This window comes from Lepus europaeus, chromosome 7 (assembly GCF_033115175.1).
Source record: "Lepus europaeus isolate LE1 chromosome 7, mLepTim1.pri, whole genome shotgun sequence".
NCBI classification, from domain to species: Eukaryota; Metazoa; Chordata; class Mammalia; order Lagomorpha; family Leporidae; genus Lepus; species Lepus europaeus.
This window is the reverse complement of record NC_084833.1, coordinates 59,541,540-59,553,443: the sequence shown is the minus strand read 5'-3', so window position 1 is coordinate 59,553,443 and position 11,904 is coordinate 59,541,540. Positions and strand designations below refer to the sequence as shown.

The 11,904-nt window shown below is 39.3% G+C and overlaps 1 protein-coding gene across 1 annotated transcript; it reads left to right on the top strand.

Moving 5' to 3' along the window:
• Positions 1-9,685: 9,685 nt before the first annotated feature.
• On the top strand, positions 9,686-11,373 carry LOC133763784 (putative olfactory receptor 56B2). The gene is made up of 2 exons (XM_062197525.1): positions 9,686-9,693; positions 10,413-11,373. Exons 1-2 carry the CDS (start codon positions 9,686-9,688, stop codon positions 11,371-11,373), a joined length of 969 nt encoding a protein of 322 aa, XP_062053509.1.
• The last annotated feature ends 531 nt before the right edge of the window (positions 11,374-11,904 follow it).

The following is an 11,904-nucleotide window of genomic DNA, read 5'->3' as shown; positions in this document are numbered from 1 at the left end:
ATGTGCCTCACAAAAATGTTTTCATAAGCAGTCTATATAAAAAGAATAAATAATTCAAGACTGCTTAAAGTAACTAAGGGTAAAATTCGATGTGTTTTCTTATTTTAAAAATGTTGTCTTAATTTAAAGTTTTTTAAAGGATTACTTCCATTTAAATCAAGAAATCAGTAGATAAAAAAAGGGTCACAAGTATAAAAATGTAAAGTGTGTTCTTGTCAAGGAAGGTTAAGAAGGAAAGAGATTTAAAAAAGGTTTAAATTGCAGAAGGTGTTAAAAAGTCACAAAAGTTTACAAAATTTTCTGAAAATAAAAAGTATCAATTAAAATCTGATCCTTTGTTTAAAAATGAAGTTTTTATAATACATATATTTTAGTCAATATTTTAAAATATTCTTTATCTTAATTAAAAAGAAAGGGACCAGAAACTAAAGAGGATACTGTTCTAAGAAATCTTACAGGTACTTTCTAAAATATTTCAGGGAGTAAACAAGTGTCTCTTCTTGTTGGTTAATGAGTTTTATAATTTTAACCATGGCCATTTAAAGTCTTATGTCATTCACAGTTTTGAATTTTCCTCTAAACACTAAAAATCATATTTATTACTCACAAAAATTAAAACGCTCGTGGTTCTATGTATAAATGTGTCCTCATTTAGGTTCCAAAGGACTTCTTTTTCCTGACCTTTATTGTATTGAGCATTTTGAAATGGCTTTACAAATGGCTTTACAAACAGCTTTATAAATGGCTTACAAATGGCTTCACTAATCTAAGGTTTAACAGGTCCCAACTACAAAAGTATGGTTAATTCAGGTTACTAAGTAATTCTAATCAATTGGTAATTTAAAAAAAAAAAAAAGTTAAAAAGTTTAAAGAGATATTACTAAAACTACTTTATTATTCTATTATTATTTATTATTCATGACTGAATGTTATGTGTTACATGTATTGTATGCCTACATGAAAAATTTATTAAGAGCTCTGTTTTAATTGGCTTATAGATAAAAGACTGCTCATAAATTTAAACTGCTAAGTTAACCCAAAATACATTTTCAGTTCATGTGACCTAAGTAAATCTCTGTATCAGATGTTTTAAACTTCTTGATACAGAGAAACCAAAAAATTTTGTTTAAGTCATTGACATATTTATGCTTGGATTTGCTGGTCAAACAAATTACATTTGTGTTAGATATTCAAAAAATATCCCCAACTATAGGTGATCTTGTAATTTATAAAAGACATTGGACCTTTTGATAAATACTTTCTTTTCTTCAAAGATTTATTTATTTGAAAGGCAGAGTTATTGAGAGCCAGAGGCAGAGAAAGAGAGAGGTCTTCCATCTGCTGATTCACTCCCCAGATGGCCGCAATAGTCGGAGCTGTACCGATCTGAAACCAGGATCTAGGAGCTTCTTCCTGGTCTGCTATGTGGGTGCAGGGGCCCAAAGACTTGGGCCATTTTATACTGCTTTCCCAGGTTATAGCAGAGAGCTGGATTGGAAGTGGAGCAGCTGGGACTCGAATCAGCGCCCATGTGGGTTGCTGGCACTGCAGGTATCGGCTTTACCTGCTATGCCATGGTGCTGGCCCTAATAAATGCTTTCGTAAACTGTTATTTGACAGTTAAAATTGCTTGCTCAGTTTTCATTTTATATTGTTACTGACAGTAAAACAATCTAAAAAGCCTATATTCTCTTCAAGATGAAAAAACTGATTCTATTCAAAACTCTCCATCAGGATGTACAGTTTAAACTTCAGACCTTAAAAAAAAAGATGGCTAACAGTTTCATGTAAAAATGTATGGCTACATATGAAAAGCAAATAACACAGACAACTAGATTTATTTTGTCATGGACACAATAAACAGACAAAATGTCACTTTTCAAACCAAACTAAGGGATAGATACAAAGCTTTACTAATTACTTCAAAACTTATAGACAGTTTGAATAAGGTGGACTTCATGCATAACTTTCCTCATGGGCATGGTCTTATCTCACAGGAAAACACTGTCACAACATGCCTGTGACCACAGATTTCTAGTTTAAGCTATAAAAGATTAGGAATGGGATTAAGCACCCCCTTGGCTGACACTCTAAAGACCTCCTTGGTAGTCTACTCTAACAAAGACCAGGAGAAAGAGGAGCAAGCTAGACAATAGGAGCAATGTAAGGATAGGTGACAGGTCAATTAATAATAGCTTTACACAGTGATCTGCCACTAAGGAGATCTAACAAGGCCAGTCCATCCAAATGGCATTGGTTTTCGATGTGGAAAGCCAGGGCTTCGAACAGACAGCAGTCATGACTGAAGCCAGTCTCTAAAGATCCCTGTGGGCTCTACCACCCAAGAGCTGGGCCACTGAAAATGGAACTGCCTTAGAGTCAAAGGATTCCTAGGTCAGAGCCATAGACCTTGCTGCCTCTAAGCTGAAAAGCCCTTCACTCTGCCCAGCTTCCAAAATAACCACCGGCATCAGGGGACAGCCTAGGGTCAGCAACATTGCAGGCAGAGCTGTATATTTGCTCTTAGAGATCCTGCCTTTTCTATACTGACCTCCTGTTCAGGCCAGCTCTGCTCCAAGCCAGGTAGGAAATAGGAGTCAACAGGGTGCCTGGCCTAAGGAGGTTCATACCTCCTTTATAATGTCTCTTCTAGTATCAAGCCCCTCCTGTCAGTTTCTGTTTGCCTCTAAATGAAAAAAAAAAAATAACTAAAAAACAAACAAAAAAACACAACTCCTTCTTGGTTTAGGCCGCATCTTCCCTAGATCCTCTAATCATGACTTTGTCCTTTATTTTATTTTTTTCTTTTTTTTATCTTTTATTTAATGAACATAAATTTCCAAAGTACAGCTTATGGATTATAATGGCTTCCTCCCCATAACTTCCCTCCTACCCGCAACCCTCCCCTTCCCCACTTGCTCTCCCCTCCCATTCATATCAAGATTCATTTTCAATTCTCTTTATATACAGAAAATCAGTTTAGTATATATAAAGATTTCAACAGTTTGCCCTCACATAGCAACACAAAGTGAAAAAATACTGTTGGAGTACTAGTTATAGCATTAAATCACAGTGTACAACACATTAATGACAGAGATCCTGCATGATATATTTTTTTTAAATTTGATTAATTTTCTATGTAATTTCCAATTTAATACCAAGGTTTTTTTTTCATTTTCAATTATCTTTATATACAGAATATTAATTCAGTATATACTAAGTAAAGATTTCATCAGTTTGCACCCACACAGAAACACAAAGTGTAAAAATACTGTTTCAGTACTAGCTATTTCATTATTTCACATTGGACAACCCATTAAGGACAGATCCCACATGGGACGTAAGTACACAGTGACTCTTGATGTTGATTTAACAATTTAACACTCTTGTTTATGGCGTCAGTAATCTCCCTAGGCTCTAGTCATGAGTTGCCGAGGCTATGGAAGCCTTTAGGGTTTGCCGACTTTGATCTTATTCCTATAGGGTCATAGTCAAAGTGGAAGTTCTCTCCTCCCTTCAGAGAAAGGTACCTCCTACCTTGATGGCCCCATTCTTTCCACTGGGATCACACTCGCTGAGATCCTTCATTTAGGTCTTCCTTCTCCTTCTCCTTCTCCTTCTCCTTCTCCTTCTCCTTCTCCTTCTCCTTCTCCTTCTCCTTCTCCTTCTCCTTCTCCTCCTCCTCCTCCTCCTCCTCCTCCTCCTTCTCCTCCTCCTCCTCCTCCTTCTCCTTCTTCTTCTTCTTCTTTTTCTGAGTGTCTTGGCTTTCCATGCCTAAAATACTCTCATAGGCTCTTCAGTCAGATCTGAATGCCTTAAGGGCTGATTCTGAGGCCAGAGTGCTATTTAATTTGTCCTTTATTTTAAACCCTGTGTATTTAATCTGCCTGTTAGATTTGTTTTTTTTCCAGACTTAAAGCACTATAATTCTAGATGCCCATGCACATAAAACCCTGGATGAAAGCAGTTTCTACAAGCTGACACTGCAGTCCTCTCAAGAGGCCACCTCCTGTTCAAACCCTATTTTGATTGCCATTCCCCACTCCACCTCCTAAGGGGCTCCCAGGACAATGACCCCCTGTCAGCAGGAAGTAGCCAATATGAGCTCCACACCCTGGGTCCCCACAATAGTAGGGTGTGGATTAAAAGAGAGGGCTGATGCTATCCAGTTGGGCTAAGTGTCTGTGGGGCCCTCAGGCTTCAGCAAAATGTCTTGTGCATGCAAGCTGGAAGCTGACAGAAAAGTTTGCTGAGACCTGATCCCACCTCTCCCCACTGGGATATCCTGTTAGCTAGTCACAAACCTTTCACCCGAAAACTAGCAGCAGGCTGGGCTGGGTCCACCAAAGAATAAAACTAGCTCTTAACACCTCCCATTTGTCAGTCACCAAAAAGCATCAGCCTTTTTATTACTGTACATGTCCTTCCTCAGGTCTATGCTTACAGTGGGCCTGAGGAACATCATTTGACCTCCCCTGGCCTTAAATATCACCAATGTCTCACTGCGCTCTTGTAATTCTGGTCCTAGCTGGGTTTAGTGTGACAGGCACCGCTGCCCACAGCATAGCAGCCTTGGTTTGGGGTGAGCTAAGTATTTCCCATATGCCAACATCAGCCACCTCCAATCTTCTAATGATCTGTACATAGTCAGGTAGTGTCTCTTGCTAGGGTTTTCCTACAAAATAGCCTCCTCCTCCTCCTGGGACTGACTGTAGGCCCCTACATTCTTTTTTTTTAAACTTTTATTTAATGAATATAAATTTCCAAAGTACAGCTTATGGATTACAATGGCTTCCCCCGCCCCCATAACTTCCCTCCCACTCACAACCCTTCCCTTTCCCACTCCCTCTCCCCTTCCATTCACATCAAGATTCATTTTCTATTATCTTTATATACAGAAGATCAGTTTAGTATATATTAAGTAAAGATTTCAACAGTTTGCACCCACATAGAAACACAAAGTGTAAAATACTGTTGGAGTACTAGTTATAGCATTAAATCTCAATGTACAGCACATTAAGGACAGAGATCCTACATGAGGAGTAAGTGCACAGTGACTCCTGTTGTTGACTTAACAAATTGACATTCTTGTTTATGGCATCAGTAATCACCCTAGGTTGTCGTCATGAGTTGCCAAGGCTATGGAGGCCTTTTGAGTTCACCAACTCTGTTCATATTTAGACAAGGTCATAGTCAAAGTGGAAGTTCTCTCCTCCCTTCAGAGAAAGGTACCTCCTTCTTTGATGACCTGTTCTTTCCACTGGGATCTCACTCATGGAAATCTTTCATTTAGGTGTTTTTTTTTTTTTTTTTTTTTTTTTGCCACAGTGTCTTGGCTTTCCATGCCTGAAATACTCTCATGGGCTTTTCAGCCGGATCCGAATGCTTAAGGGCTGATTCTGAGGGCCCCTACATTCTTAAGCAGCTCCTAAATCTCATTAGACAAAGTACATATTACTCTATTCTAAATAACATTCCTGACAATGTGATGATGCAGTTGAATCAAGGATTTGATTATTGTCAACACACATAGCAGGGAATGAAGTAACATCTTGACAGTAGAGACTCCATTTTAGGCACCTGAGATTCCATTTTGAGAAAGCATCCCCCACCGTGAGTCTCTGGCCTGAAACTATGATCTAAAACTCAGACTACTCCCCTCTACCCTCAGCTGTCAGGCTTCCCCCACCCAACAATAAACCTTTTCTTTAAAAAATATTAAAACAATAAATAAAACTCAGACAATGACAATACACTGCATCTCACTTGGCAGAGCTTAGAAACTTCCTAGCATGATCACTGAAGCTTAAAACAGATAGGCTACACCTGGATTAGTGTTAAGATTGTAATTTGTCTATTATCAAGATTGTGACTGATATTAGTTTCTCATCGGCATTAGATCAGCTTAATGCTAGTAACCATGAATTCTGCCCCATCTTAGCCACAAGTATTCACCCTCCCCTCCTTGTGGTTTTTGCCTTTATAAAACCTGTTGCTTCTTCTGCTTTTTCCCAGGCCATTGGTATGGAGCTTGATCAGAAGTGGAGCAGCCATGACATAAACAGTACCCATGTGGTTTGCCAGTATTACAGGCGGTAGCTTTGCCTACTTTGCCAAATGCTAGCCCCCTCAATTTTTTTTGCATGAAAATAAACTTTTCTTTTAATCCATTTCCATGGTTTTTGAAGTTCATTGTTACACCCATCAGCTGCTGAATGGATACGCAAAAATATTTATAAAAGGCATTACTATTCTCTCAAAAAGAAATGAAGTACTGCACAACCTGCAACATACAAGAACTTTGGAAACTTTATACTAAAAAAAGAAAGCCAGGCACAAAGGCACGCTATTTTGTGATTTTATTTATATGAACATGCAGAAGTTTTGACCATAGACACGAGAACACATTAGTCATTTCCATGAGCTGAGCATAGAAGGGGATGTTGATGCTGATTGTCATGAAGTTTCCTTTGGCTGTGATAGACATGTTTTGGAATTATACAACTCAAATATATTATTTAAATATATACATTAAGTTACAGAATTGTGAATACACTGAAGGTCAACTGTACATTTTAAAATGAATACAGTGATTATTTCACTATATAAAATTTTCCGCTCAAAAAAAACCAGATTAGATGTGCTAAAAGTGTTCTGTATGCATATATTGGATATATCATTATGGATAATACGAAAGTGTTTATGTCTAGGGATAAGAAAATGGCTAAAAAGGTATGTATAAGTGTGTACTATCATTCAATAATAATACTACTGAGGAATACATATTTGAATGTGCTTAACATATAGTGGCCATATTAAATGATAGAATTAATAGTTTAATGTGTTATGATCTCAAATTTTGTCCAATATATATAACTGCTGTATATTAAGTGTGCAACAATTCACCTGTATATTTTATAACTTAAAAATTCTACTAATATCTTTTCAAACTCATTTTTATTTCTGATTTAAATTCTTATAATATTTACAGGTTATGTTATTGAATTAAAGAAATATAAAATCACAATCAGTTTTTGTGTTTTATTATTGTCATTAACATCATTATCATTACTATCTCAAAACTGCGTGAGTAATTATACCTAATTTAATAGGTATTCATACAAAACTTGAATGTTATGAATTTCTACAATCAACTTTATTTGAAAATAATTTCATGAAAACCAGGGCCCATGTTATCTGATGCTTTTTCATACTTCCTGGTCTTGTGGCTCACTAATTTTTAAAGATGCTTTTTAACTAGAAAGAGAAAAAAGCAAACGTGGGCCCTGGCTTTACCTGCTACGTCACAGTGCTGGCCCCACTCACTTATTTTTACATATTCATTTACCTGGTGAGAAGAGAATTTTTCATTCTTTTTCCTTCTCCCATAAGGGTACTCTTGATTACCATACCAGCGACTGCGAATCTAAAGCTCTGATACGCCCCCTTGGGATGTGTAACACATTTTCTTTTACAGGCTCAGTTCAGATGTCAGGGAATTTAAATGGTGAGGGCAATGAATATACACATATTGTAGGATTCTGATGTTTCTTCACCAGGATCTTGAACTCCTGAATCCAATTGCTTTCAGCTGCCCATTTTGCCATCCAGAAACCGGTGTTAAAGGAATACACAGCAGAGATAGTGACGGGACATCTCTTTGTTGATGATAGTAGGTAAGTTGGATGGAGGCTTTATTAAAGTGCTCAGAGGTTTTCAGTGCATATCAATTGGTTATTATATTCTCAGAAATACAGGTATGGGACAGCGCTATGGCTCAATAGGCTAATCCTCCGCCTGCGGTGCTGGCACACCGGGTTCTAGTCCTGGTCGGGGCACCGGGTTCTGTCCCGGTTGCCCCTCTTCCAGGCCTGCTCTCTGATGTGGCCCGGGAGTGCAGTGGAGGATGGCCCAAGTGCTTGGGCCCTGCACCCCATGGGAGACCAGGAGAAGCACCTGGCTCCTGGCTTCGGATCAGCGTGGTGCACCGGCTGCAGCGTGCCAGCTGCATCGGCCATTGGAGGGTGAACCAATGGCAAAGGAAGACCTTTGTCTCTCTCTCTCTCTCTCACTATCCACTCTGCCTGTCAGAAAGAAAGAAAGAAAGAAAGAAAGAAAGAAAGAAAGAAAGAAAGAAAGAAAGAAATACAGGTATGGTTCATAAATGTATTTTTCTCAGAAAAAAATGTTTATTCCCCCAAATTCTCCTACTTTAATTCAGTGCAATTTTTCATTAACATCTGTGCTTTCGCTAGACAAATAATAACCAGTGGAAATCATATATGATTAAGTCATGACAACAGGAAATAGCTACACAATTTTTTAGATTTATTTATTCTGAAGACAGAGTTAGAGAGAGAGAGAGAGAGAGAGAGAGAAAGCAATCTTCCATCCCCTGCTTTACTCCTCAAATGGCTGCAACAACCTGGGCTGTGCCAGGCAGAAGCTAGGAGCCAGGAGCTTCTTTTGAGTCTCCCACATAGGTGCAAGCGCCCAAACACTTGCTGCTTTCGTGTGCGAATTAGTAGGGAGATTAATTGGAAGTGAAGCAGCTGGGACTTGAACTGGCCCCCATATGGGATGTTGGCATCACAAGTGACCAAATGCCAGCCCCTAGACAAATGTTCTTGATCACGGTTGGAGCACTGCTGCTTTTTACCTGCCCTTTCCGTGTTCCTCAGTAGGGGAGTCTGAAAACATACATTTCCACACAGTCTTAGTTATGACTGTGTTTCACTCAGTCTAGATAGTAAAACTTCTTGCATAAGCCCATTATTATGCTCAGAAAAGAACAAAAGATATTAATATTATAGGTTGTAGATATTGAGGATGATCAGGTGAAGAAACAAAATATTGCCTCGAATTTGGAATGAGAACAGACCACAGACGATTAAAAAGTATACTTTATAAAGCGGTACTTGGGGCCGGCACTGTGGTGCAGCAGGTTAACACCCTGGCCTGAGGTGCGGATGTCCCATATGGGTGCTGGTTCGAGATCTGGCTGCTTCACTTCCAATCCAGCTCTCTGCTATGGCCTGGGAAAGCAGTAGAAGATGGCCCAGGTCCTTGGGCCCCTGCACCCACATGGGAGACCCAGAGGAAGCTCCTGGCTCCGGGCTCCTGGCTCCTGGCGTTGGATTGGCACAATTCCAGCTGTTGTGGTCAACTGGGGAGTGAACCAGCGACGGAAGACCTCTCTCTCTACCTCTCCTCTCTCTGTGACTCTGTCTTTCAAATAAAATAAAATAAATCTTTTTAAAAAATAAAAATAAAGTGGTACTCATACCTAATGTTCTATTTCAGTGGACTTCCTCACTTACAGGATAAGTCCATGTTCTTTGCAGAGGAGTGAGGTTTTATTATACTAGAGACATTTTTATTTCATTTCATGTCATTTTAAAGATTTATTTATTTTACTTGAAAGTCATCACAGTTACACAGAGAGAGAAGGAGAGGCAGAGAGAGAGACAGAGAGAGACGTCTTCCATCAGCTGGTTCACTCCCCAATTGGCCACAATGGCCGGAGCTGTGCCGATCCGAAGCCAGGAGCCAGGAGCTTCTTCTGGGTCTCCCACATGGGTGCAGAGGCCCAGGCACTTGGGACACTTCCACTGCTTCCTTAGGCCATCAGCAAGGAGTTGTTTCAGAGGTAGAGCAGCTGGGACTTGAACTAGCACCCCATGGGATGCTGGTGTTACAGGTGGCATTTACTCACTATGCCACAAGGCCGGTCCACTTAAGCTTTTTATTTTGTAAAATTTTTGTTTATGTATTTTCATGTTTTTGAAAGACAGAAGGACAGAGATGAGAAAGAGAGGGAAAGAGAAAAATCTTTCATCCATTAATTCCCCATATGCTCACAACAGATAGGTCTGAACCAGGCTGAATCTAGGAGCCCAGAATTCAATCTATGTCTCCCAATGTGGCAGGGACCCAAGTACTTGCACCATCACCTGCTTTCTCCCAGTGCGCCCAATAGTAGGAAGCTGGAAGCAAGGACTCCAACCCAGGCACACTGAAAAGGCATGCTCGAGTCCCACTTAGAGGCTTAACTGTTACAACAAATGCCAATACCTCAAAAGTCTTCTTCTGAATTTAAGTCTGAACTAGTAGTTAAAAATGAGCATTTAGTGTCATTTCATGACAATAGATACAAAAACAAACAAATTTATAAAAAATAAATTATGGAGATAATATATATGAGGAAAAAGAAATGCTTACCCACATTATGGAATTTTAGGTATAACCTCCTGAGTTAACAAATAGATTGTGTCACCTACTAGAGTGTAAAATTAAAATAATGAAGATACTGAATACTTCATAATACCATGATAGTAAATAAGTCCATTTCTAGTACTGTATTAAAAAGAATTAGGAATTGTAAAATAAAATGTTTTCTCTGTAGAGTGAAGAATGTTCCAGAATCTCAGAGTTTCCAACAGCTCTAAACTCCAGGTCTCTGAGTTCATCCTGATGGGATTCCCAGGCATTCACAGCTGGCAGCACTGGCTCTCCCTGCCCTTGGCTCTGCTCTACCTCTTAGCTCTCAGTGCCAACATCCTCATCCTGACCATCATCAACAAAGAGGCAGCACTGCACCAGCCTATGTACCATTTCCTGGGCATCCTGGCTGTGGTGGACATGGGCCTGGCTACCACCATCATGCCTAAGATTTTGGCCATCCTCTGGTTTAATGCCAAAACCATCAGTCTGCCTGAGTGCTTTGCTCAGATGTATGCCATCCACTGTTTTGTGGCCATGGAGTCAGGCATTTTTGTGTGCATGGCCATAGATAGATATGTAGCCATTTGTCTACCACTGCGGTACCCATCCATAGTTACTGACTATTTTGTCATCAAAGCAACCATTTTCATGGCTCTCAGAAGCAGCCTGTCTCCCATCTCAGTGCCTGTCTTGGCTGCTCAGAGACACTACTGCTCCCAGAATCAAATTGAGCACTGTCTTTGTTCTAACCTTGGTGTTACTAGCCTAGCCTGCGATGACAGGAAAATCAACAGTATCAACCAGCTTTTTCTGGCCTGGACAATCATGGGAAGTGACCTGGGTTTGATTATTTTATCATATGCTTTGATCCTTCGCTCTGTGTTGAAGCTGAAGTCAGCAGAAGCTGCATCTAAGGCTATCAGTACCTGCATATCCCATCTCATCCTAATCTTTTTCTTTTATACTGTCGTCATTGTCCTGTCCATCACTCATAGCGCAACAATGACAGTTCCCCTTGTCCCAGTGCTACTCAACGTGCTACACAATGTCATTCCCCCTGCCCTCAATCCCATGGTGTATGCACTCAAGAATAAAGAGCTCAGGCAGGGCTTGTATAATGTACTTAGTCTGGACAGTAAATGTCACTAACATGGAGAAAACACTGACATCTGGTATTTTTCTCCTCATATTTACACATTGCAGTCTCCAACGTTTGCAAATGGTGAGAAATTAGGAAACTGAGATTCTGTGGCAGTTGGAACTATTATTTGAACTTTTAGGTTACAAACAAAAATTTTCAGAACCAAGAGTAGCATAGTGATGCTGTTTATCTCAAAGAATCTGTGGGAATGGCAAGTGGACATACATTGCAACTTCTTCCCTATTTGCTCTGAATAGAACCTCCACACAAGGTTGAATAGAAGTGGTTAGAACCGATATTCTCCCATTCTCTTTCTTTCTATTTGAGAATTTACTCTTTTGACATTTGACTTCTGATAGGGTAAGAGTTATATCTATAATTTTATGATTTTCTTTATGAAGTTTCACATCTTTTAATGGCCAATTGATTTATATAGATTTCTTTCTAAGAAGATAGGCACATGAAACAAATACATGGAACCAGACTCAACATCATTATTCTTTTCTTTTAAAGATTTATTTATTTATTTGAAAGAGTTA